Raw genomic sequence first — 25804 nt, forward strand, 5'->3', positions numbered from 1 at the left:
ATTTTTAAATAGAACATTCTCAAAATTTACACACGCGAAATTATTAAAAACTAGTCGTTAGTCCGCGGAAAATACCACGGGTTCACCCGTTGTCAGACATGATTTTCGCCTTCTGTTCAATCCCAGGCTTCGCTATTTCATGCAGTAATAGTACAAAGTAATGCTGTGGCAACCATTTTAAACAGAATACAGCACTAGATAGAGATTATTGAAGATATTATTTCGGTTTGTCTGTTCAGTATTCATATTACTGTGGAAAGTTTATCATTTCTTGAACATGATAGTTTAGTAGGCGACGTTTCGGGAGATCCTTCTCCCATCATCGGGCAAAGTAAAATGATGTTGCGCATGTATTTATATAATTGCAGAGGATCGAAATTCATAAAAATTAACCAATCAGAAACGAGCTGATAATTACAGTTAATTACGGTAATTAACATTTTCGGACCTGGATGTAGGTAACTACTTCTTCTGTAGGGCTGGTAACCAAATCTCAGGAAGTTGATACGAGATGCTGTTTATGTGTTTGTTACGTTCTACACTGTTGATGGTTTCTTTACGGCCAGGAAGATTAAAGAAACCATCAACAGTGTAGAACGTAACAAACACATAAACAGCATCTCGTATCAACTTCCTGAGATTTGGTTACCAGCCCTACAGAAGAAGTAGTTACCTACATCCAGGTCCGAAAATGTTAATTACCGTAATTAACTGTAATTATCAGCTCGTTTCTGATTGGTTAATTTTTTTATGAATTTCGATCCTCTGCAATTATATAAATACATGCGCAACATCATTTTACTTTGCCCGATGATGGGAGAAGGATCTCCCGAAACGTCGCCTACTAAACTATCATGTTCAAGAAATGATAAACTTTCCACAGTACTAGATAGAGAATTGTCGTTTGGGAAATAAATTGCACATTTGGAGGGTACAAACTAAGGTTCGAATTTACTGTCAAGTGGGGTTGCAAACAAAATAACAAAATATGCTACATTCAGCGATCTATTTTCGTATGTAAAACAGTATCTAAGATATAGGCAGAACAGGTTTTAACTTGAGTGTGGACCGTTAATTATTTCCTAACAATACACACGTTACGTGCCAACTTTCCTATGTATAAAATTTTTATTTACAAAAATATTTTAGTGGATTTTGTACATCTTCAAGTTAATCGCTGTCAATCGCCTGAAACTTTCTTAATAAGATCGTCGCATATTTGAGCAAATTCAGCATTTTCTCGAGTCTAAAAAGTAAATGTAACAAATTTAACAAATGTAACAAATTACGTTTTTAACTTTTGATCACACATATTTTACACGCAAGGCTCGGGGAAAACTTAAAACTCGACAACTTAAGACTGAATTTGAAATTTAAAACCTCTATGCTATTACGTGTAAGTGCTCCCACATATTTTTAAACAACCTTCATTAAGAACATTAAAAGCAGGATGAATCTAAATGGTATATTTCATAAAACAAACAAGACGAACGTACCTTTTGTTGTACCTCCTGTTCCAAACTGTTGATGCGACTTTGCGCTTTCTTCAATCCAGCCTGCAAGCCCGCTAAATCTATTTCTTTTTGTTTTCGAACTTTATTAATTTCCACATTTGCACTAAAAACACCAGAAAAATCCCTACAAAAATGCAATACATTAAAAATATTGTCCACAGGTAATTAGATTCTACTTACGCTTCGATTTTATCAGCTGCATGATGCTTTAATTTTTGGTATCTTTCTTCGGAAAGTTTCAATTTGTTTTGGAACTCATTTAGTGACGATTTCAAGTTATCTTCGTTCTGCTTGTAAGTGTCTATGGCAAGTTTCAACTTTTCTATGCGTTTGTAGGCATCCACTAAATTTGTTTCGGCGCTGTGTAAATCTTGTTGAAGCTGTACAAAATCGCAATAAATAAGTAAATCCAAAAACGCGTCAAATTTGACGACAAAGAACATGAAGAACGTTGGGTGTGTTACCTGTTCTTTTGCGCGGACTGTTTCTGACAAAGTTTCTTCATTAAACATGTGATTGTGATGCGAATTTTCTAGAAAAGATAAGTTTTTTTACAATGCGAGTAGATTGAGATTTATTTGTTCTCAATAATACAGATTGGATTCTGTCTATATCCAAAATTGACTTTCAATTTCATGCGAATCAATTCACCGTTCCCATAAATAGTGAGATGCGTAATGCATTGTGGTACTTGAAGTCAAGAAAAAAAGCCGAAATCGTTTTGTCACGAAATAATTATCTCCATGATCATAGCTCTTTGTAAAAAGTTTATCTCTGTAATAGATTAATCAAGTGTTTAACAAAACAAAGTAGAAAAAGGCTTATTTGAGGGAAGGATAGTGAAACGACAACTTATAATGGATACTAATGAAGATTTAAGTATATTTTTTACGGATAATGATACTGCCCTTAAGTATAGCTTTTGTCACAGCTCTGGCACGGTATCAAGGCCAGTTCAGAGAAATTTCAAATCAGGAAATTGAAAGAGACAAAGAAGAGGAACTGACCTGTAGTATAAAAGAATGGTCCAAAGACTTATTTCTTTTGCCTGCCATTTCTCACAAAAAACTACAAAAGTATATGGTAGAAGATACTTTAGTAGTGGATAATAAATCTAGAGGGGCAATTAAGCACAAAATTCTGGGATACAGATTGTTTAAAGAGCATTTCGTAAAGAAGGTCAGAGTAAAACCACATATTATTGCAAATACAAGTTTGTTTATTGTTAAATGCCTGGTAACAGCCCCCATGAAAAAAATTCAATACAGCGTGTACATTCACCTTTGTCAAAAATCTGGAGATGTTTTATATGTTAAATAAATGCAACTGCAAAGCTGGAGCAGGGGGTTGTTGTAAGCATGTCGCTGCAGTACTTTACCAGCTTGTAGATTACAGGGAACTAGAACTGAAAAGTGTTCCTGATGATAAAGTATGTACAGATGTTTTGCAACAGTGGCGTGTACCTGGTGAATACATATTACAGAATACATATTAATGAATTCATTGAAAACTTTAATTTTGATATTGAAAGTACCCTGCTGACAGAGTCTAATCTTAATTTCGTGAAAAATCATTTAAACGTAACATGCAAAGAAATAAGACTATTGAAGAGAAAACGATAGAGTAATCTAATAGCAAAGCTTGGTTTGCAGAACGAAAAAAAAGGTTAACTGCATCTAATTTTGGAAGTGTAATAAATAGGCGTAAAGGGGTCTTTCCAACTTCATTGTTGAAAAAGATTTTGTGTCAAAATAAGTCTTTTTTTTTCAGAAGCCTGTAATTATGGAATTTCTACGGAAAGTATTGCAGTTAAAAAATATGAATTAGGAAAAGAAGTTTTTTATAAATCCTAAATGGCCTTGGTTGGGTTGCAGTCCAGATGGAATTGTTAGCGAAACAAAAGCAATTGAAGTTAAATGCCCTTTTTCAAAAAAAGATTTGAAGAGCCCAAACTTAAACGGAATCACATATATTATATTCAGTGCCAAGGTGTCATGACTGTAATTAGTGAATTGGATTTTATAGTTCATACTGAAAATTTATGTCAACAGTCTATTATAACACGTGTTGTGGGATATAAATCTTTAAAACATTTTGGCATTGTCTCTGCTACTGTTTTTTTTGAAGCCCATATAGGATGTATTCCCAGTTGACTGTGCAAAAAGCCTATCCAAGTAATGAATATTCGACTTACATTACTAGTGGACATGTTAAATCGAATTGCCATATCTTCAATAGGAAATCCACAGCGAAGTCTAATAAGAATCATAAAAAATTCTGTTTCAGCTGTTGTAGCTCTCGATCGCTCACGTTTACCATTATAGGTATTGTGTTTTCAATGTTAGTATTTAATCCCCAGTATATTAGAGAGTCAGCAGCTGGTTGTAAATATTCAAGTACAAGTTTAAACATTTGGTAGCTTTTAAAACCAGTGTAAAATTTACAATGTGCAGTGTTGTGTTTAAATCTGTCCACTGTAAATTTATTTTCATCAACTTCTGTTTGTAAAGAATTTATCTCTGCTAATAATGAGTTTTCTTTTTTTTGTTATTTCAACTTTCATATTAGCTATGGTGCCTTCCAATTTTTGAATCTCTTGCTGTAATAACTCTTCTACAGTCAGCTCAGGATCTTTAGGTTTTTCAGGGGAAGGAAGCTTTCTTTTTAAACCAAGACTAGTCATGGTGTTTCTTTTTTAACCGGTGTAGGTGCTATAGTTTTTGGTACAATCGTTGGAATATTGTTCATGTACGTTTTTTAACCACCTTCAAAATGAGCAGAGCATACTCTATGGCCTGATATTAGTTTAAAGTTTTTTCTACTTATTTTTGAAAGCCACGTCTTTCTTAAGCCTCTTCTTTTGGAATAACGTAAAATGACAATTCTCTGTTTCTTTTTGAGTTGTTGTAACATAGAGGTACACAACATGTAATTTCTCCCCCAGCTGTAGCGTTTGTTCTTGAAGTTTCCGGCAAATTCCCAATGTTTGTAGCATTCTCTACGGTAAAATCTGTAGATAAATTGTCTAAGGAAACTTCGATGTTGTATGGTGAAGTAAAGCTTTGAAAAAAGCTGGTTTTAGGTGTTGAACAAGCTGATAAAATATCTGTATTAAGCGTTTTTTCTCCTGACGCCTCCATGATTGTTTATGTTTTTGACTACATTTACCACAATGCATTGCAAGGAAAGCCTAAACAAACTGATGTGTTACCTGTAAGCTCGACAATTGTTTTCTCGTATTGTGCGACTACTTGTTTCATGTCAACATTCTCCTTTCGAAGACACTCCATTTTTTCTCGATGGTCTTGTTCCAACAATTCGCGCATAGCAATCTCCTCCTTAATCTGAAATTAAACATGCATTATAAGCCAGAACGACATACGTACTAACTTGATATTTAGTATATAATGTCCTTTTTCACGGTTTATAGAAACCATACCTTGCATTCAAGTTCATCATACTTTTTTTGCCAATCACTTTCTCGCGCTCTCACAACTTCATCAAGATCACTTTGCGTGTAAAGCAATGGCTAGAAAAATAAAAAGAAATAAAAATATATTACACTTACTGAAACAAAATTACAATGATCATACCGAACAAATTAGGTGTTACTCAATGAGTTGAAAACTCACAGGGCACAGTTCGTGAGAATAAAAATTGTTATTTCCTTCTAAAAATAATTACAATTGGCCGTTCATCCATCTCACTAATTTCTGCAATGGTTTGTTTAACGTTGAATTTTCTTTTATTATATCTGATGACGACGAATAAACTAAACCCATGGTGTTTTAAATTTTGAAACGCCTCCGTGTGTTCCCCTACGTTCGATTTAACAATTCGAATGTTACAAAAACATTCGATGTTGCGCAATATATTCAACAGCAGATTATCAATTATCAGGCAAAGATGGATACATCTGTTCGCGAGCAACTCGAATCATTAAATTCATTCATTCTCAAAATGAAAAGCACGATTCACAAGTTAAATATAAAAGCAGCTCAATTCGACATCGACGTCATATCACTTCATGATCCAGCCAAGCAAAAGCAGATGGAAGAAAGAAAACAATTATGCATGAACTGTTACGAAACTTGCAGCACGAGAATGTACAATTACTCGTTTGAAAATGAAAATAAGAACAAATTAGAAGTACAAGTAATGAACTGCACAGAAGAATAAAAATACTTTTTAAAACGCACAACAGTTGTAATTAAAACAGTTTTATACCGTTATGCAATGTTTTTTATTCACCCTTCTAAAGGGTTGAATTTATAATTCGTCAAACATTAACATATTGTTGTGTTGTTGTTGTTTCACTATTTCATTAGGTCTCACCGAGAAACAAGCGTCTAAAATAATATCTAAATATGGGAGTTCTTTCTTCACCCAATGACAAGGATACGAAGCTACAAAATGAACTTCAGTAACCGACAAGTTAACGAGTAATTACGGATGCAGTTTTGGTTACTAAACATGCTAATTAAAGCACCAGAGATAGAGATTAACTTAATTATAGAACAATGTCAGGATACAAAAAGAAAAAATTGCTAATTAGCTAAAATATTATTTAACGAACAAAAAAATGTGAAATAATTTTACTTTTTTTAAACTCCTAGTTGCTATTTAGATGTTAATATCCGACCTATTTTTTTACTGTTTGACTTCCTCCAAACCCTTAACCACTTACATCAGTGACGAGTGAGTACATGGTTTTGTGGCTTATGTCTGCCGACATATTGCTTGTACCATTCAAATCCACGGAACTATTCTTCGTCCAAATTACTGTTTCTTGTGTTTCCAACTGAAACGTAGAGTTTCTCAAAACTTCTTTTTTTGTTAAATTTTCACTTCCTTCAGGAGTTTTTCGATCACAGCCAGCCACAGACTGACGGGGCAAAGAAACAACTTGCGTTTCTTGAACAGACTGACTGCTAAATTCAGTTAGTTCCAAACCTTCTGACTTCGCTCGTATATCGTCACTAGGTTCTATAAAATGTAACCTCGTCAAGCTTGCCTTCGATTTATCAATTATCAAACCTTTCGATGACTTGAAAGTTTCACCGACACCAACAGCGTTCTCCGACAAAATTATATCCTTACTGCTTGATAATAACTCACTTTTCTCTGAGCACTTCTGAATAAAAATATTTTCTCTTTCCGGTGATTTTGTCTTACTCGAATTTTTATTCACGTCGTCGAGTTGAACAGTCTTCTGATCACTAGTTTTCTTCTTAGAACACAGACCACAAAACAAACACTTTATTATATCGAGGCAACAATGACTTTTGTCTTGATTACTATTTATTTTATTTAGCTGTTCCTCAATGTTATTAGATGCAACTAACGCTTTTCTGCCTTCATCATTCATCTTAATAAGTTTCCACCAACTAATTAAAACATACAAAAAATATGTATAACAGGATTAAATAAAATCTTTTTTCTTGAATACAAAAAAGCCTTTCTTAGCAAGCAAAGAATTAAAAACAATTTTATAATAGCTGCGGTGCTTCGATTATATCGCTCAGGTATTATATACTTATTATATTTATGTCAGTGTTTTCTTGTTCACGATGCATAGAAATCAATGAGTCGAAGTAAAAGTATGAACGATGCACAGAAACAGACGATGTGTACAATGTGAACAACTAACCATCAAAGAATTTTTCACGAACAAACTGAAGCATCCCATTCTTCATCGTCTGATTGGGAATTGCTTTTTTCACTGGAACACAATAAAACCTGCGCAGATGTTTTTCATTCGTAACAAGAGTTTTCTCCTGCGTTAGAATTCTCATCAAAATTATCATGCAGCTAATTACAGGTCTATATGCTCAAAAAGATCAAATAGCTATTTGCAAATCTTTGATGCGTTTAGCAGGGAAGAAATGGGCACTGTAAAACAAAGTGAACTTATGCCGGGATAGACGTACGAAAGATTATAGAAAACAAACTAGCTAAAAAACGCTTTTATAGCGGCAATCAGGCAGATGTTTTTAACTCCTTATAAAGTTTGTTTTTAAAACAAATGAAAAGGTTTTTTTTTTTTGAAAAAAAATCAAATAAAAACACGATGATAAACTTTTCAAGACATTCTCTATCGTTTTTTTAACAGTCCAAGGAAAATAAATGTTTTTCGGTTTTTGTTTCTGAGTGCATAAGCTGTAACGGAAGGGTTGGAAACTGGTCAGGCCTTCATCATATGTGTCCCTTTGTATAACAGTGTTCCTTGCAATTGATTTGAGAAGAAATGACAGTGAGGGAAAAATTATTAAGCTTGGAAATTTGTTTATTATATGCTTATTTTTTAATAATCTGAACTAAAGTATAAACTTTATGCTTATAAAAAAAGAGTGATCTTTAGCTCTCAAGCATCCCTACTATATCATAACTATCTACTGTATACCAACATGGAGCATGATACCAAGTACAATTAAAAGTATATTTGTAAATTATGGAAAGTCAAAACTAAACCAATTTTTTTTAGTTTTAGTGTCGACCATGATTATAACTATCTATTATCGAAGAAAAAAATAATAAAAACGAACAAATAAAACAAGATGTGCAAACCTCGACCAGTCCGTTACTACTAATATCTGAAAGAGGAGACTGCTTTTTTACTACGCCTGTCTCTGGAGGTTCGGAATTTGTCACCTAAATACAAAACGAGAATTTTTTAGATTAATAAAACAGTTTCGGTAAGTCGAGGTTGAACAAATAAATGTAATCATGGACATTTATTTCTTATAAAAGAAAACCATTTACCATTGAAATTTTTTTAGGACTAAACGGGTCATCGGTGTTTTCAACAAACGATTTTTTACTTGTGTCTATTCCCGCGCTTTTTTTAACTGCTGCTAGTTTTGCAGCAAGTTCTGAAGTGCTGGGAGAGTCTCTTGCAAATAAATCTGCAGAACTATAAACAACAAAAATATGAAAATATATGTTATAAATCAGAAAGGGCAGTAAAAAAGAAATCAAAGTAAGTGTTGATTGTTTCAATCGTGCATTTATAAATCTATTTGGGAAGACATGGAACACCAAAATGTTTTTTAGAAAGCTCATAAATTATAGATAATTTAAATAAAAAATAGAAATATTTGACAGAAAGAAGATAAAAAAGGAATATATAAAAATTATTTTCTCAGTACTTTTCAATAAAATTAATTTATTTAAGTTTTAATCCTGATATCTCAAAAGGTGTTTAAGTGACTTATAGCAAACGAACTGAACACCTTTATGGAGCCTAAGCTTTCTTAATTCCTCTGTGGATTTAGAAAAGAACACAGTCCTCAACATGCTTTGATTGATATGCAACGAAATTTTAAAAGTTGCTTGGGCAATTTTGGATCAAATCAAATTCGATCAATCGAAGCTTTAAATGTTGAGAGTTTAAATGTTGAGAGTCGGCAACTCGAAAAATGTATGTTCAGTTATTTTTTACGTTTTTGCAGTTTATTATTTTATGAGAAAATAACACTATTCGACAGGAAATTTATCTGGCTTTCAGAAAATTCATATTTTTAATTCGCAGTTTAGGGTAGTATCATTAATTTTTTTTAAGCCATAAGCAGTATAAATATAGTTTTAGCATAGTGTTAGAACCCTCTTAGCCTAGAAACCCTCTTAGCAATAACATAATCTTACAACTTGGTGGATGGAAACAAGATAATAATAAATGAATAAAAAAATAAGAACAAGAACAACTGAAGATTCAAAGAATTATTATTTCAACATAATTTACTTAGCTTAAAACACCAAGATGCCTATGTGCGTCACTTGCTTACTTCACAAGAATTATATTATATTATATTTCTTATAAAAACAATATGAAGTTAACAAAATTAAAAGGACCTATATCATATATATATATATTATAAATTCCTTTCCTTAATACGTCATACTCACGTTAACGAGTTTGATATGTGTTGCGACGTTACAGTAGAGTCGGCTGGTTTATCTAAATGAACAGAAAAACGTTTTTTCATCGATCTAAATAATACAAAAGGGACCGGTGATGGAAAGAGTACTTACCAGGAGAGTCTGAACCAATCAGAGGATCAAAGCGAACGTATAAGGATTTTCTTGACAATTCTGCTTGTCTTTGCTACATAAAACAGAAAATATTTTGAATAGGAAGTTTTATTTCAAGAAATCACCAAACAAATAAGCACGCCATTCTGTATCAGATAAAGTTTTCACAGGAATGAATGCATTAAATATAAATGATCAACTATTCAGAGAGTCATGTATCTTTCACACAAACATTCATTACCGTGAAAGATGTGACACTATTATATTGTTGCTATCAAAAAAAGTGGTTAAAACACCCAGCCCATATTAACATGAAAATTTCTGTTCTAAAATTAACTTAATGAAAATATATATACCGTAAATAACGAATTAGGCGCACGGGGCACTTACTTAAAAATTTTATTTTGACAGGGGCGCTTATAAATTTTTTTTAGAAAAGCACATTTTTTAAACTTCATTCTCATAACTTTATGAATAAAAAATAGAAATACAAACAAAAAATAAAAAAATATAATAGTAATAATCTATCTTTTATGTAATCTCAATATTTTCATCTTCATCTTCATCGCCTTATCGTCGTCTATTGTGAGGAATTCATAGTCATAGTAAAAATCGTTGTTTTTTTGTGCCGATCTAAATAAGCGCTGGGGGGGGGGGGGGGGGGGGGAGTATGCGCATAATAGAGCAGGGGCTTTTATCAGGGTGACCACTCATAAAATGAGAACAAAAGTAAGGATATTAAGGAGACAAATTGACATTTTTTAAGGATATTTTGCTGCGAACGAGAATAAAAAAAAATAAAAAATAAGGCTAATTAAGGAGAAAACCAACTTTAGTTCTCTATCTTTAGTGTTACATACTATGTTCTATGATCAGAATATTATACATATTATACAAATATACTTATAAGTTATGTCCTGAAAGATAGAAAATATAGGATTTCAGGTAACAGAGAAATTGTCTTATTTCACATGTGATGAACAATCCATAAACACACTTCCAAAACAGTTACAATCAGAAAAATTAAGAAATAAGGAGAAATTAAGGAGAATAGCTAAAATTTCATTTTTCTTAAGTATATTTACGCACTTTTTAGGAGATTTTCTTTTTCTAAGGTTATTTAAGGAATTTAAGGAGGAGTGGTCACCCTGCTTATTTACAAGTATTTCCCTAACCCTGGGGCGCATGTTCGACAGGGACGCTTATTGGGCACGGGGCGCTTAATCTGTCATTTACGGTACGTAAAACAATATATTGCTGCTGAAGAAAAGACACACAGGTCAAATTGAAAACACTAACTTTATTCTTCGTAAAAGACACAAAACAATAGCAAACATTGTTGCCAACTTACCGCAGCTTCGTCGTCATTTTCTCCACATTGTTCCAAAAAACTTAAGTCTTCCATAAATTCCGCTAAAATGGGACAAGAATGCCATACTGTCGCACAATCAGACAAGAATTTTTACATGCTACATTAGGTTACTAATCATTTTGAAATTTCAACCGAGAATTAAGATTTGCAAAAAAGAATTTAGGGGAGAATAACCTGGAGAAAGACTTAAATTTTAGAATTTCACCACAAGTTCATATTTTAAGTTAAATGCTGAATAAAGCATGCAGATACACTGATTTTATGGGTTTGCACGAATTAAGGAATAATATATATTTTTAAGATTTTGGGGTAATATTTACTAAGTAAATGTTTTCTCATTTTTAGATTAACAATAGCTGCAACCACACGTTTAAAAGACATTTTTCCCAAAAAACATTTTTTATGTGACGCAGTATTTTTTGGTATCATACTTTAAATAATTAACGTGCCACAACAGTTCAACGAATTTTGTCTATTTACTCTATTTAGAATAACACGTTATATAACATTTTGTGAATTGAGAAGACTTTTACCACCAAAACAGTTCTTTAAACTGGAAAATAGAAAAAACATTCTCAAAACTTTCAAAGAACTGAAAATTCGAAAGAGCTTTTTGCACTAAGGTCTGCAACACTAAGATATTGTTGATAGTAGTATTGGTAGCAATTTCTTTCACCAATGTCATGAGTTAAACTACTATAAAACAGAGCACAACAGAAAAATACCTGAGTCAGCAGATTTAAACTGTGCATCAAGATCATAACTGAAATCTTGAATTATATTTCCAACAGCACTTGAGTTCTGACTACACAATCCAGAGTCAGTATCATTTAATGACAATTCCCCTGAAGGTGGTAGATTTGAATCGGCGGTTTCATTTAAATCAAAGGTAACACCTTTACTACTCTTTGATTTCAATACGACTTCTAAACACATATATAAATAGTGATTTGATGATGATTTGATTTAAATAGTATAAGTTTAAGAGATTTTAAACATGAAAAAAGAAATATCAATGCTGTAAACACAAGTCGGCAAGAAAACATAGATGATTTCAAAGTAAATATAAAACATGCTTTGTCCTTTTACTCCCTTTCTTAAGGCTGAAAAAGCCCTGATTAAATTTTTAAAAAAATTTGCAAAAAAATCAGGCCCTATAAAAACACCATGAAGGAGGGTTTTAAATATATTTACAATGCGATATGGACATCATGGATTTTGTTTAATTATACGTTTCATTAATAAAAAAAAACATGCTAGTAATTTCAAATGTAAACAAACAAAGAAACGATAGGAAAGCTTTTTATCTGTTGAATATTGACTTCAACCTTATGCACTCAAAATTAAACCTCTACCTAAAAAAGGTTTACACCATTTTTCTAAAAATACCCTGAAAACACTGCGTATGTGCACAAACTACAGCTATGTATAACTGCAAAAAAAATTTGAATGGAGAAAATATTTTTCCATGCTTTTCTGCTAAAAATGACGTTAAGCTCTTACAGTTTTTTTATTTAAAGAGACTGCTCTTCCAGCTTACCAAGCCACCCAGTTACAAAAACATAATATGTGTATCATAAAATAGAGACTTAAATAAGCCTGAATATCAAGGATCATAAAAGTTTAAATAAAAAATTACTCTCCTCACAAACAAAAAGCAGCATGCTCCTTGGGTCGAGGAAAGAGAAAGGGCATGGTTAGTTAAGTTTACATACCCTGATTTTCTGTGACTATTCCATCGTCCTTATCATTTAGTGCAGAAGAACCTCCACGGGGTTTTACTGGTAAACTATTAAATTTGTCTTCATTCTCATTGTTAGCTTCTGGAACATTTATTTCATTAGATGAATTATCAGTAGGGATATTAACATTACCTCCGCCTCTAACCTTAATTGGAATATTATCGAATGGATCTTCTGCTGGCATTAGGGCACCCCCTCCCCTAGGCTTCACTGGTAATGCATCAAATTCGTCTTCATCTTTAATATTATCAGCTGGTACATTAACAACAGTTGCACCACGTGGCTTCACAGGAAGTGAATTAAAATCATCCTCGTCTGAATCCATGGATTTAATGTCTTCTTCGCTAAATAACACAAATACCTTTATAAAAACATTCACAGATTCCTTGCAGTATCCAGATGGGCAAAAGTTGTTACAGTTTAATAAATTAAGGATCACTGACCTGACAGTAAGATGGTAGAACATGTTACTGTATATATGTGCACCTTAAAGTTGTTACGTTTTCAATTTACGAATTTATGAGTGTATTATAGTTACAGTTGTGTTTGCAGTTTTTTTAAAAACAATTTTGTTTAAAATACGCAAATAAATGAATACTTCATATGTACTAAGTTGCACCTTCACTTAATTCTTCATAGTTTAAAAACAAACAAAAGATCAAATTTCAGTTAAAAAATAAGCTAGTCTTTTTTCTCTTCTTAAAAATGATGGATGAATATTTAATCAGGCAAGTTGTTTTTTTTATTTTTATATATATATTTGTTATATTATAGTGAAATGCTTACCAGTAAATCACAACTTTATTTACTAATTCTTCTACTATGAACTAAAAAAAAATAAAACCAAAAATTTATCAGATGTGCATGTGTGTGCATAATTGTGATGATTTTGTTGCAAATATATAAGAAGGTATATTATAAAAACAGGTATTAAGCTTTTACTGAAGAAAAAGTAATTAAGAGCAACAGGCTAATATTTTAATGTTATTTTAATTATATATGTGGATAAAGCAGGTATCATAATTATCTGAAAGAGCACCAGGGATTCTTTACCTTATTCTAATTTGGAGTGGCACTTATCAGAAGAGGTTGGTGATTTGATTTTGTCACAAATATGAAAAGTAAAATATAAAAACAGTTATTAAGCTTTGACTAAAGTCATTAGAGCATGAGATGATATTTTAATTGTAAACCGCCATAAAGCTGGTATCTAATTATCTGAATAAGCACCAGGGTACTCCTTAATTTTAACGGAAGGTAGAATATGGTTAACTTAAGAGAGTATTGGTAAGAAAAAAAGAAAGGTTAAACACACACCGCTAAACTCATGCTGGTTGTTAAATAACATCCAGGGGCTGATCCACGTCAATTTGGACATTGGTATACCGATTTTCGGGACATCTAATTTGGCCGCCCAAAATAGAGACACATAATTTTAAAATGCTTGAGAACTACTGTATTTCTTATTTTCTGGATATTTTTCAAGTCACAGAGAAGATGTGTTTTCATGAAGAAACTGCGTTCTAGACTAAAAAAGAAGACGATGCATATGCTAAAGCCATGTATTTTTGTTGTCCCATTTTCGTAAATCCTCACAATTCTATACAACTCGAAATCATTGTTTTCAGAAATACAACAGACATGCGCGATCAAAACAACAAAACCATCAACGTAGATACCATTTATTTTACAGAACCGGAACAACATGCATAGAAATTTTTTTCAAAAAAAAAAGAAACTTTGAACCAACTTAATGTAAAATCGTTAATTAAAAGTTTTGAAAAATCACAACACTGCTCAGAACAAAAACATATTTTAATTTTTAATAAACGAAACTTTTTGAAGTGTTTGACAACTATATGATTGTTCACCTAAGAACTTTATTCCTTGAAAGAAATATAAAAAATATGGTGGCCTCTGTTCATAAATTTTGTATTTTGACTGGGAAATATAAACAGAAGTCATTGCCCGTGGAAAAATCCATGGGTTCGCCCGTCCATTATATTTACCCGTAGCAACAAAGTGGATAAACAGACAGACAGACGACGGCTATTATTATAGAGACATTTTGTGTTTCTATAGGTAAGGCTATTTTGGCCAATCTAGAGACCCCCACAAAGTCTCAAAAAAAATATTTCAGGGGCTACCGACGTCCAAAATAAATATCTGGATCAACCCCTGCCATCATAAAAATAAGCTATCATAGATATGAAAAAGAAAAAAAAAATGCAAACACGTACATCAATAAAAAAAAAAAATCACAAAATTTATGCACAAGCATTCTTAAAAAAAATCATGCCATAAGCAGAGATGTAATTTTTGAAAAAAATCAGCCAATTAACTACCTGAAGGTCACCTTCTTGGAAAAAAATGAGAAATGATTTTTAGGACAACCTCAAATGATGCTTTACATAAGAGAGGGAACTAAAAAGAGCAGTATTTTCCAAAAAGATTCAACACACGACTGAAGAGTAAAAAATTGATGTATTTAAAGGGCAATTAAGCCTCAAACTTGAATAGCATTGTTTCAGTTAACATTTGTTCGTTTCCCAAATTCTGGTCAAAATTTTAACTTACCCCATCTATAAACGAACGGTAAGCGTCATTTAAATTTTCTGAGGCCACGGCTGATTCTGGAGACTGTTATACCGTGACGTATATTACGCTGAAGAAGCATAAGCTTGCACTGAGGCAAGCAGCGAGATATGGAAAATTTAAGCTCCTGCTCTGACTCTCCTATTTCTAAAATATTCAAGTGACTCTAGTGAAACGTCAGTAACAGGATGTTACATAAATGAGCCTGAATGCTCTAAAGCAGAATTTGAAAAAGTGACTTATGAATCTAGTGATAGCGAAGAAGAACACAAATTAAACTTAAGCAGACTTGAAAATTTGCATTGGTGCACCTGTACATGTTGCGAACTCTTCTTATATACTAATAAGTAAATCATTCTTCAAAACATATGTTTCTCGTAAATATTTCAAAGACCATATTTCTCATAGTCACTTTTAAAAATAAAACATTCTTCCTATCTTCTTATTTTCTCACTTTTCGCTTTATAATCTTACAGGTCCACACACTATGAAAATACACACTATCTCAGATTATTTAATTAAATTAAAAATAATGTCATTCCTTAAATATCAATTAAAAAAGGAGGAGAGCCCATGTGCCTCAAATAAAAATTTGTTTCAAAGAAGTTTTGATGAACGAATAATTTCTTTTGAATATTTTTACTTTTATCCTGGTTTACACTATAACTTAAACTTTGATTCCGCTGTAGGGAATTTCCTGATCCAAATATACTGGTTTCAAAAAATTTGTTGACATATAACGGGACTTAGCATTTTTTTTAACAAACAATACCAACGAAAAAGCGAAATAAAGTACAGCAGACCAGAGTTATTTTTTGAATCGTTACGTTTGTTCACATTGTGTAAACAACTTTAAAAAAGACAAAGAGATCAAAAAATTGAAATGAGGGTAAAATACGTCATAGATCTCCATCGCAGATATTGTTTTGATTTTAACATGGCGATTACTGTTGTCAACTATTAAGCTAGAAAAAGGATTTAAATTAAAAAAATTTCAATTTTTTTTATATACCATCAAAATATGTAGGGTTTGTAAAAGATATTTCCAAAGAAAAAAAATTTCGGCTTAAGTCCCCTTTTAACTGCTTTACGCAACCAGCTATGTTATATATGTTATTGGTTCAATTTGCAAAACATAAATTCTCTTTAAATTGTAAGACATAATAACAGTAATAACAACAATAATCATACACAATTATGATAACAAAAGTTTTGTAGACTGTCACTTATTTATTGTGACTGAACATTTCATTTTCACCAGCATGTATGGACTCTATTAACCCCACAGTGAGTACATGCATCACTTTGAATAATTAATACAAAGTTTAATTCAAATCTGTTAATTATGAAAGAAATACGAGCCACAACATATTCATTTTTTTTGCTTGAAATATATAAATTATTAAAACAACACTAGAATTTTTTTTTTTGATTTTTTCGATTTTTGAGTTTTAAGCATCATTTATAAACACTAAACACTACAAAGCAAATTTTAGGAGATACCATTTTAACTGTACCGGTATAATACATTTTTTTCAAAGAAAGAGCAGTTTAATTTTCATCACAAACCTGTGCTAGCTGAATAATCAATAAGTGATCTTCTTTTGTGATAACCTCAACTCTATCTTGCCAATTTAGTTGCTCGTCCAAATCTCGGATTTTAGCCCAAGGTGAATCACTGTTTGATTGTTGACAAAGTGACTTTTCAAACGTTACCTAAATGTAATTATAACAAACATATTTAGGGCAACAAATAAAAATAAGATAGTAAAATAATAATAAAAAACACAATCACAGCACTAATGGACATCAAAGTGTCATGCACTTATGTTTTTCGAGAACAATAAATGAAGATAGGTTTTTGATGTGCAACATTTAAAATTTTGTTTAAAGTGCACAGGGGAAGAACTTTTTATGGTCAAGGAATTTGACCATGATTTGACCACAATCTGAATTCCTATATATCAAATAATTTCATGTGAAATGCACACAAAATGTATAGTATAACACAAAAAATGCAGTACCACTTTTCTCTTTTTCGTGAGTTCTGGTGTAAAATTTGCATGTGCTTGAGTGTTAATTTCTCGCGACAATCCAAGAACAGCTTTGCCATGCACTGGCCTAACTGATTTCTCTCTAAGTCTATTTTCTTTATTTTCTTCTGAGAACACTATGGACATTCTAAAAAAATAAGTAGCAATTACAGTCTTTTTCAGGAATATTTGAGTAGGTGTGCGATGATTTGCACGTGTAAATCAAGCAACGCGTGCAATGTAAAGTGCACATGCAAAGAATGTTACGCATACGACACAGGCTCCGAGGTTATTTTTTGTTTCGCATTCATTTTGAGGTAGAAAAGTGGGGGACGTTAAAAATCGTGAACCCCAAACACGATGATCGAGCGTCTACTGGTATAGCGACTCTCTTCTTAACTTCCTTTTCTACATGTCCGAAATAGTATGCATGACTATACTGTCATTTTTATATTTATTGTTCACTTTTCAGGTCATCACAAGCAAATAGACAAAAATATGCTTTGTATTTCTTTGTATATTTATTTTTGAGGCGTGCGATTAATCACACGCCTGAAACGATTTAGGCGTGTGCCAAGGCATGCGCGTGCTTCAAAAGAAAATTTCTCCCTGCATAAACTCTCTTCCCCATTCTGACTAGCTATAGGGAACTCTACAAACATAAAAAAATATTCACATCATCATTATTTAGCAAAAAAGCTGGGCCCAACCCATTCCATATACCGCAATCCATGAATTACGGTATATGAAATTTCAGATGAATGACATTGGTGTTTAAAGCGCCATAGCTACTCGTAGTATTTATGTTTAAAAAAAGATAGCTAAAATATAATAGTTTGGAATATATTTTTATTAGTATTATGTAAACAAACTAAATTGAGTTAGCTTTGGACCCCTTTTGAAAAAGAAAAGCAAATGTAAACTGACTATGGCATCCCATTAAAATGAGAATATGGTGATTTTTTTTAACTGCTTTGAATATAAATTGTTATTAAAGTAATAAAACTTCTATATAGCACTTGAAAAATTGCATTGTGACGAACACGATTTTATTTTATATTTGTGAAACTCATGATGCATCATGACACGATAGATCCTATCTCCCATGATGGCATTATTTCACCTTTGAGCACAAAGATCAAATCCTCCTTCTTATATGCACACCATGGTATTCAATACCTATATACAAAGTCTCTCTCAAAACTTACAACATTATAAAAATGCGTAAGCTTGCAGGAAAGTTCCTATGTTCAGGAGCTGCTTCTGGTTTTTACACTAAACTGTTCTCATACCTATATACCTAATCGCACACTAAATACCATATTTTCTAAGAAAGTATATACAGTATCAGGAAGCTTAACATCGTGTATCATGGGTGTCCTGCATGATACACGAAAGAGAGAAAAGTAAACAAATAATGTCACGTTGGATTCCATCTATATATTCAAAGTTCATATTTTCTTACTTATAGAACAAAAGTGCTAAACATTCACAATATATTTGCAGCGGGAAATTTTAAAACGTCAGTGGGAAATTTCAAAACGTCAGTGAAAAATTTGAATTATTTGCATTTGACGTCAAACATATTTCATTGAAAAGTGGGATCACACGATTGGAAGGTAAAATTTAGCTAATTTTAAGAAATTATGACATCATTGATTAGATGCTCAAATGCAATTGCTGGTGCTGTTAAAAAATGTATGATATCTCACACAAGTATTTGAAACACATGTATTTTTAATAAATAGCATATCATAGACGTTTTTGAATGTTTACATTTTTCGTGGTAAACCCTTTTGGCTTTAACAATACACCTTTCGATAATTCTTTAACTCCATCGCAGCTCGTTTTGCGATCGGAGGAGGTAAACATCACACTTTTATAAGAGTTTATTAAGGAGAAAACACGTTCTTTCATGATAACTTTTCTTGCCGCATTTGTTTTTAGATAGATAGAAAGATGTGCATATTTTACATGGCTAGCCTCACAAATATCGAGGGATATACCCTGTCTATTATTTCCAGGAGGGGCCATGGCGTAGATGGAGAGTCCTAGAGTATTTAATGCTCATTTTGAGCTACGCAGACCCAATTAGAGCCCGCGCTCTACTAGACAACTCCCGGCAACATCCAACGGCCCACACAGTGTGCCATCTTCCCAATTTCCCTCACATGGCTTGAGTTAACCCAGGGCTATGGTAACATTCACTCGCCCATGTTGAATCGCCGTCAAGAGAAATCGAACCCCGGTCTCCCGCACAGAGTACGAGAGCTATAACCACTAATCTACGGCGCCACAATTTAATGAAAAGTACACATAAGTTGTATCTTATTATTATTAACGTTATCTGAAAATTTGAAAGAAATTGATACAAAGGAAGTTAAAAAATTGGAGAAAACACACTTTCGTCTCCAATAAACTGTTATAAAAACATGTTTTTTACATCCTTTTATTCCAATATTGTAAAACGATGGGGTACTTTAGGAACGCATGTACAATTGAATTATCGTTAAGGTGTATTGTGTGGCAGACAAAAAAAGCGGTAGGTAGGTGAAGTGAGGTCCTTTTCAGTCTGTTTCATCGCAACAAAGGTATCATTATGACTTTGTACAAATATATGTCAATCATCTACACTTGATAATAGTTTAAAGCCTCAACAATGTTTCTGTAGAAAGAAATGGGTTAAAAAAGACCTTTCTTTAGCTGTTGTTAGAGCTAGAAGGGGTTTACCGCGAAAAATGTAAACATTCAAAATGGTCTATAACTATATATTTCGTTAGCTGAGAAATAGAGGGAAGTTACTGTATGTCTGTATAAGCAAGACAAAGCTCTCTTTCATTGGGATTTAGCTATATTGTACATACATGCTCCTACAAGTCCTCTTTATACTGCCTTTGGAGCAGTACAGTTACATGTACGCTTCTCGGTATCCCTGGAAACGGGCTTGCACCATATTTGTGCCGCATGTATAGCCAAAAAATTTAACGTATTAGCTAGCTAGTTAACTTGCTATGAGTGAACCAGGTAGGTAAAAAGTAAGATACCAGGAAGAACCCAAGTTATAGATTATATTTCTTCTCAATTAGGTCACAAACTTAGGGATCAGGGATCATTTGTATTGAAAATATAAATGAGCGATGCGTTAAAAATGGGTTAAAGAAAAAAATGATGTATATGACTAAATATAAAATCGAAATCAAATATAACTGGCGATCGTTCGGTCCCGCCATTATTTGTTGACAATATAATACGCATGCGTTAAGGTTCCACTTCAGGTCGAGGTTATTAATTTATGGCACCATCACTGTGTCGCTGCACTTTTGGTTCAGGTCAAATCCTTAGCCAGTTTGGTCTGAAATTTCTCATTACCACTGCCTTTCTTCGCTTTCTTAGATCGTCACGAATATGTCAGCGCAAAGAGAGAAAAAGAAGACAGAATTTCATTAGGCTTAACTTTTACAACTAGTTAGCTACAATTTTTTTTGTTAAAGGCGTGTGTAAGAAATAAGGGCTAAAAAATAGTAAACACTGACAGGATATTTATCTGCCAGTCTGTTTTGGGGTCAAACATATGAGAATCATATGAGAGATAAAAATAAAGTCAGTATTGATTTTGTAACAATAAAAATTCAATAAATTACAGTGGGGCTATAATGCATAAATCAGAGGATGCCTCCATTTCAGGTATGTTTTTCTCAATTAAAGTGTACTTACAATTTTTTGACTGAGGTTTTCAGTTTTGCGGAAATATGACAGGGAACATTGGCATAAGGTATTCCTTGGACTTTTAATTACACCAAATGAGCTATTTGGTCTTGTTTTCTATAGCTAGCTGGCTAATTTTATAATCTTTTTGAAAATTTATAGGCCATATATACTAGTTAATTTCAGATCTGTAGACGAAGTCTCAGAGACAAGATAGTCAATTAAACAACAGTTTTAAAAAAATTGATGCATGAAATGCTTAATACTTATAAGGTGCCATTTTAAAAGATATATACTTCAATTGAGGAGTCCTGAATTAATGCATTTTCCCTGACTGAATTATAATTAAAAAAATGAAAATAAAATTGACTCCAACCATCTAGCAGTCATCATCATCATCCGTCATCATCGAGATTTTTTCTTTATGCTACATGGGTTGGAAAAGGTATGGTAACGAAATACCAATTTTAGGTGCCAACTTGCATGCTTCATTTACTCTTTTTTGCTTATTTGTGGGGGGGGGGTTCGAATAAGCAGGGGGGTACTCCGGGGAAAATTTCTTAATTTAAAGTGGGGGGCTCATAATATAATGACCTAAGGGGGTATTACGAAATTTTCTGTAAAATGGAGGGAGGGCAAAGGGAGGGGGAGGGGGCAACTAACTTTAAATAAACTAACAACTAACTTTAAATAAACTAACAACTAACTTTAAATAAACTAACACTAGTGAAACAACTAAAAATAAAGATAACAATGCTTTTGACATGTTTAAGGAATAAATTGTGCTGACATTTTGTTGATATTTATTATTTTTCACCTGTAAATAGTATTTGTTCTTGAGATTTGTTCCAAAAGAGAGTTGTGTTTTGATTATAAGAAAAGATGCTGCTTTGTGATATCCAAAAAACTTATTATGAGGAAGGGGGTGATAATAAAATGAGGGGGTGGGTCTCATTCTCAAATTTCAATAAAAATGGGGGGGAGGGTCATTATAAAATGATTTTAGGAGTGAAAAATTCGAAAAAGTGCAATTTGACCCCCCCCCCCTACAATTAAGCACAAAAGAGTACAAGAAATGTATAGCTAGCCATGTTGGAATTGCTGTTTTTATCTTTAGAGAGGGATCTTGGAGAATTGTGTATTAAGAAGAGGTCAGGAACAAAAAAAAACAGTATTTGGAAAAAATCAGTAAAGTGCAAAACTTCATTGATAAAATATATATACTTTGATCTTTGACTCCTTTGTTTTCTTACCAGGGTATACTTCCTCTGTCATATAATATAAAAACATGCTTGCTGCATTGGGTTATTTAAGTAAAACACTTTTCGTTGTTTGTGTTGTACAACCAGACCTAAAATGTCACAATAACAATTGTAGGGGTATCCTTTAAAACACATGAGTAATAAAAGTGGGTTACAAACTTATGGAACAAAAAACCTGGTAGTAAAGCCCAAAATAAATTTTTCAAGACATCAAAGCTATTTTTTCTTATAGGACACTTAGACAATGGTGTGTCATTAAGGTGACGGTATACCTTTAATGTATCAAATAATCGATTTTTTTTATTAGCTATTTATACTAAAGAAACGACGATCTTTCCAATGGTGAAACTATTTATTTATTTTTCGAAAGGGAATTTTGACTTTATCTTAACAACTAACTTTTTTTTTTGATCGGTCTTTCACACCTCAAATTGAATAAGAGTTAGAGTGAATGTTTTAAAACTTATCATCCTCTTTAGTATAACTTTTAATTATATTTCCTTTCCGAAGAGAAATGACTATCTGAAAAAAAAACACTTTTCAGTTCTAAAAATGTATGCCATCCTGTTCTGTTTCTGCAAGTCAAAGAAAAATGTTAAAAGTTCTATTTCTATGGTATTCTCAGTCACGTCTTTGCGTATAAAAAATTTAAAAGGACAACCTTCTGAATATTCATCGCCTTGGAAGTGTGAAAGTATCACCATCATTATGAGTACCCTTGAAAGGTGTGATATTTTTAAAAATCTTTAAAACACTTTTTCGTAGTGTTTTTTTTTTCGTATACCATCTATTACATTTCAAATCTCTTTTACAAAACTACAGAAGATCTACAAGAGAGAGTGCTACTGTGCTGAAGCCAACGTGTTTGAGCATTTTTTTTTTATTTTCAAAAAATCAACTATTCTCTAGATATTACATCTTAAAAACGAAAGTTTAAGAAATGGCTTTTTTAGAAAAAGTAAAATAAAATAAAAACGGGGACTTTGCAGAAAATAATTTAAAAATCGTTTTTACATACATCTATCACAATTCTAAGGAACATTGAATGAGATTTGGAAACGAAGTAGTTTTGTAAATGAAGTCACTTTTTTGAAAGCAGGATGTGTTTCAAAAATGTCTCTGTACTTTTCACGAGTTAAAAAGTTTCAAATTATTTTCATACCATTTGATAGGTATTTAAAAATGCTTTTTGGTGATGTATGAATGAATAAACTTTGATTAACTATCGCTGAAAAAATCACGATTTGAAAAACCATGCTCAAAAGGTAAACCGTCACCTTAAATTTCTTAGCATATGAATGATGCTAAAAATCAAAAATTGTTGTGTGACTGACCTCTTATTCAACTGAGCAACCTTTGTTAAATTTAGAAGTTACATCATGTATGCTTTGCATAAAACAACGGGTAAAAAGTTTTGACTAATAATTTTTCATTTCTGATGTATAAAACTTTCTTATTAAGCAATGGACACAAAATTGACATCAATGATCAAAGAAGCTGAACAGCTGTGGGTGCGTTCAAAAGAATTGACGCATATTCCTGGTGCATCAAAATTGGAGCGAAAAATTAATGCTGAACTTAAATGTTTGCAAAATTTTAAGAAGGGAAAAATGAAGGATTCGTTGGAAAACCATTTAAAAAGTACAAACTTGACCAACCTTCGAGCAGTGTTAAAAGCTGTTGAAAATTCACCAGATGTGCTGTTTGTTCTAAAAAGTTTTTATTACGAAACTGAACTTGGAGGAGACCAGCTAGTTGTTGATGCTGTTGTGACTGGAGGTTATAAATGGATAAAGATAATAGCACGCAAACCTCTTGCAGTTCATAAAATTTGGAATGGAGAAGGTCAGTATGGGGATAAAGACATAGTAGAAATTGCCAAGGAATATATTATTGCTAGTGATCAAAATCCCATTAATTATGAAATACCCAGTATTTCATTCGTATTCCCACGTGGCGTTACTAAGTCAGTTCATAATGCTTTAAAATCGACAGGTGTTTGTCCCATTGGAAGAGTTTTGCCTGACCCAGATATGCAAAATTTAACAGAATGGCAAAAACTGGCAGAGGCTGAATCCAATATGGAAGATATAACTCAGTTATTAGCAGATTTTACTGTCCCTTCAGCTAAAGTTAACCTAGATATTACAACATTGATAGTTCTAACTTCAAATATCACCAATGGTGATTGCAACTTAACCTTTCTTGAAGATATTTTGACTAAGCAAGCGGAGGAAGAAAGAGCAGAGCCAGCTCTACCAAAGCTACAACAATACTTGGCTGGTAAAGAATTAATTTGTTGCCAAACAGCACATGATAATTTCCAGGAAATTTTAAATACGGTTGGTGGTCCTCAAGAAAAATTAAGATCTGAAGCTCTGTTTAAAACTGTTGCTATTGTCCCTGACGAGCCCGCAGTTTATGCAATGGAATTGGAAGAAAGTGCCAGCGTCAAGTTGCGTTCGAAAATTATTTTCGGGACTGGTGAAACATTACAGGCCATAACAACAACTGCTAATACTGCTTTTGTCAGAGCTGCTTCTAACCAAGGAGTAAAATTTAGTTCTTATTTCCATCCATCAAGAGCGTTGACAGAACAAAAACAATGCAGGGCCACTCCTTTAAAATCGTAATAAAATATGTTTTGAAATCTATAAATCCAGTTTTTTGTAGCAAAAATTAATTTTGGAGTTAAAATTTTATAATAAACGTTTGCGTTTTTTCCTGTTGTCTTGTATTACAAGTAAACTTACCGAATGCTCCTTTTTAGTATCCATAGCAACTTTAATATCGATTCAAGAAACTGCAGAAAAAAATTTACTATCTTTTCAGTAGACATGTTGACCTTTTACCTCAGTGATTTTTTAATATTCCCCCTGCCTCATTAAGCACACTTATTAGTAACAGTTTAACCCTCCTGTTATTTCGTAACAAACATTTTTAACAACGGTATTGTTGTAGTGAGAAACGTGTTATGAATAAACAGTTTATAAAACAAAATTATCTTTAACTTTTTTCCCGCAGCGAAATTTTTAAAGTAAAAATTAAAAAAACAGGAGCGTGTATACGTAGTTTGATCGCGCGAAAATGTCGCAGTTTTTTACTTCGCTGAAGAAAAATGTCAAAAATGTGTGATTTCTTTTTTGAAAATGTTGTAGCCACCAAATAAAAAGCATTATTTTTACCGGAGAAAAGCGAAGAAAAATAAGAAATAAAATAATGATAGTTATTGCGTAAATATTAAAGTTCAACGCAGAAAAACGGCATTTTATTAAATATATTTTAGCGTATTGTGCAATGATTTAATCAAACTACATTGGTGACAAACTGTTTTAAATGATACAGTTGAATCGACTAATTGCTTTTTTGCTTGGTTCTCACTATGGGCTAATGATGACCTAGCCATAGTGCGCATGACGCGCTAAGACCTTAGCCCATAGAGTGAACGTAAAAGTACTTGCTTAGCTCACAGCTGAACTCATCGTTTTTTTTAAATCAAATTTTTTTGATATTTTTTTTCGGCTGACAGTGAGATAAGCTCACTTTCAGC

General features: G+C 32.6%; 2 protein-coding genes across 5 annotated transcripts; one reads left to right on the top strand and one right to left on the bottom strand.

The window, feature by feature from the left end:
- Positions 1–989: 989 nt before the first annotated feature.
- On the bottom strand, positions 990–25125 carry LOC130644921 (transforming acidic coiled-coil-containing protein 3-like). 3 transcript variants are annotated; one of them, XM_057450709.1, is made up of 17 exons: positions 25008–25125; positions 17279–17435; positions 16824–16970; positions 13446–13486; positions 12633–13003; positions 11643–11843; positions 10897–10958; positions 9546–9618; positions 9420–9471; positions 8277–8427; positions 8082–8165; positions 4954–5043; positions 4726–4858; positions 1979–2046; positions 1695–1894; positions 1497–1617; positions 990–1246 (listed from the first exon to the last, which is right to left on the bottom strand). In XM_057450709.1, the coding sequence occupies exons 1-17, from the start codon at positions 25091–25093 to the stop codon at positions 1181–1183; spliced, it is 2103 nt and encodes a 700-aa protein (XP_057306692.1). In that variant the 5' UTR covers positions 25094–25125; the 3' UTR covers positions 990–1180. The 3 variants fall into 3 exon arrangements, with proteins under 3 accessions (XP_057306692.1, XP_057306693.1, XP_057306694.1); XM_057450710.1 differs by lacking the exons at positions 990–1246; positions 1497–1617 and adding an exon at positions 3709–3769 and having other exon boundaries at positions 1738–1894; XM_057450711.1 differs by lacking the exons at positions 990–1246; positions 1497–1617; positions 1695–1894 and adding an exon at positions 3709–3769 and having other exon boundaries at positions 2019–2919.
- LOC130644923 (UPF0415 protein C7orf25 homolog) lies at positions 20574–25213 on the top strand. Of its 2 annotated transcripts, none has more exons than XM_057450713.1 (2): positions 20574–20971; positions 23716–25213. In XM_057450713.1, the coding sequence occupies exons 1-2, from the start codon at positions 20941–20943 to the stop codon at positions 24885–24887; spliced, it is 1203 nt and encodes a 400-aa protein (XP_057306696.1). In that variant the 5' UTR covers positions 20574–20940; the 3' UTR covers positions 24888–25213. The 2 variants fall into 2 exon arrangements, with proteins under 2 accessions (XP_057306696.1, XP_057306698.1); XM_057450715.1 differs by lacking the exon at positions 20574–20971 and adding an exon at positions 20996–21437 and having other exon boundaries at positions 23716–25212.
- The last annotated feature ends 591 nt before the right edge of the window (positions 25214–25804 follow it).

This window comes from Hydractinia symbiolongicarpus, chromosome 5, assembly GCF_029227915.1.
Source record: "Hydractinia symbiolongicarpus strain clone_291-10 chromosome 5, HSymV2.1, whole genome shotgun sequence".
Taxonomy (NCBI): domain Eukaryota; kingdom Metazoa; phylum Cnidaria; class Hydrozoa; order Anthoathecata; family Hydractiniidae; genus Hydractinia; species Hydractinia symbiolongicarpus.

What these genes read in the sequence shown, in the direction of transcription:
- LOC130644923 (XM_057450713.1), top strand. Translation starts at nt 20,941, where the DNA reads ATGCATAAATCAGAGGATGCCTCCATTTCAG. An exon ending in AGAGGATGCCTCCATTTCAG is followed by an intron (nt 20,972 to 23,715) that starts GTATGTTTTTCT and finishes TTTCTTATTAAG; the next exon opens with CAATGGACACAAAATTGACA.
- LOC130644921 (XM_057450709.1), bottom strand. Translation starts at nt 25,093, where the DNA reads ATGTCTACTGAAAAGATAGTAAATTTTTTTCTGCAGTTTCTTGAATCG. An exon ending in GATTGGTTCAGACTCTCCTG is followed by an intron (nt 9,472 to 9,545) that starts GTAAGTACTCTT and finishes CTGTTCATTTAG; the next exon opens with ATAAACCAGCCGACTCTACT. An exon ending in CAGTCCGCGCAAAAGAACAG is followed by an intron (nt 1,895 to 1,978) that starts GTAACACACCCA and finishes GATTTTGTACAG; the next exon opens with CTTCAACAAGATTTACACAG.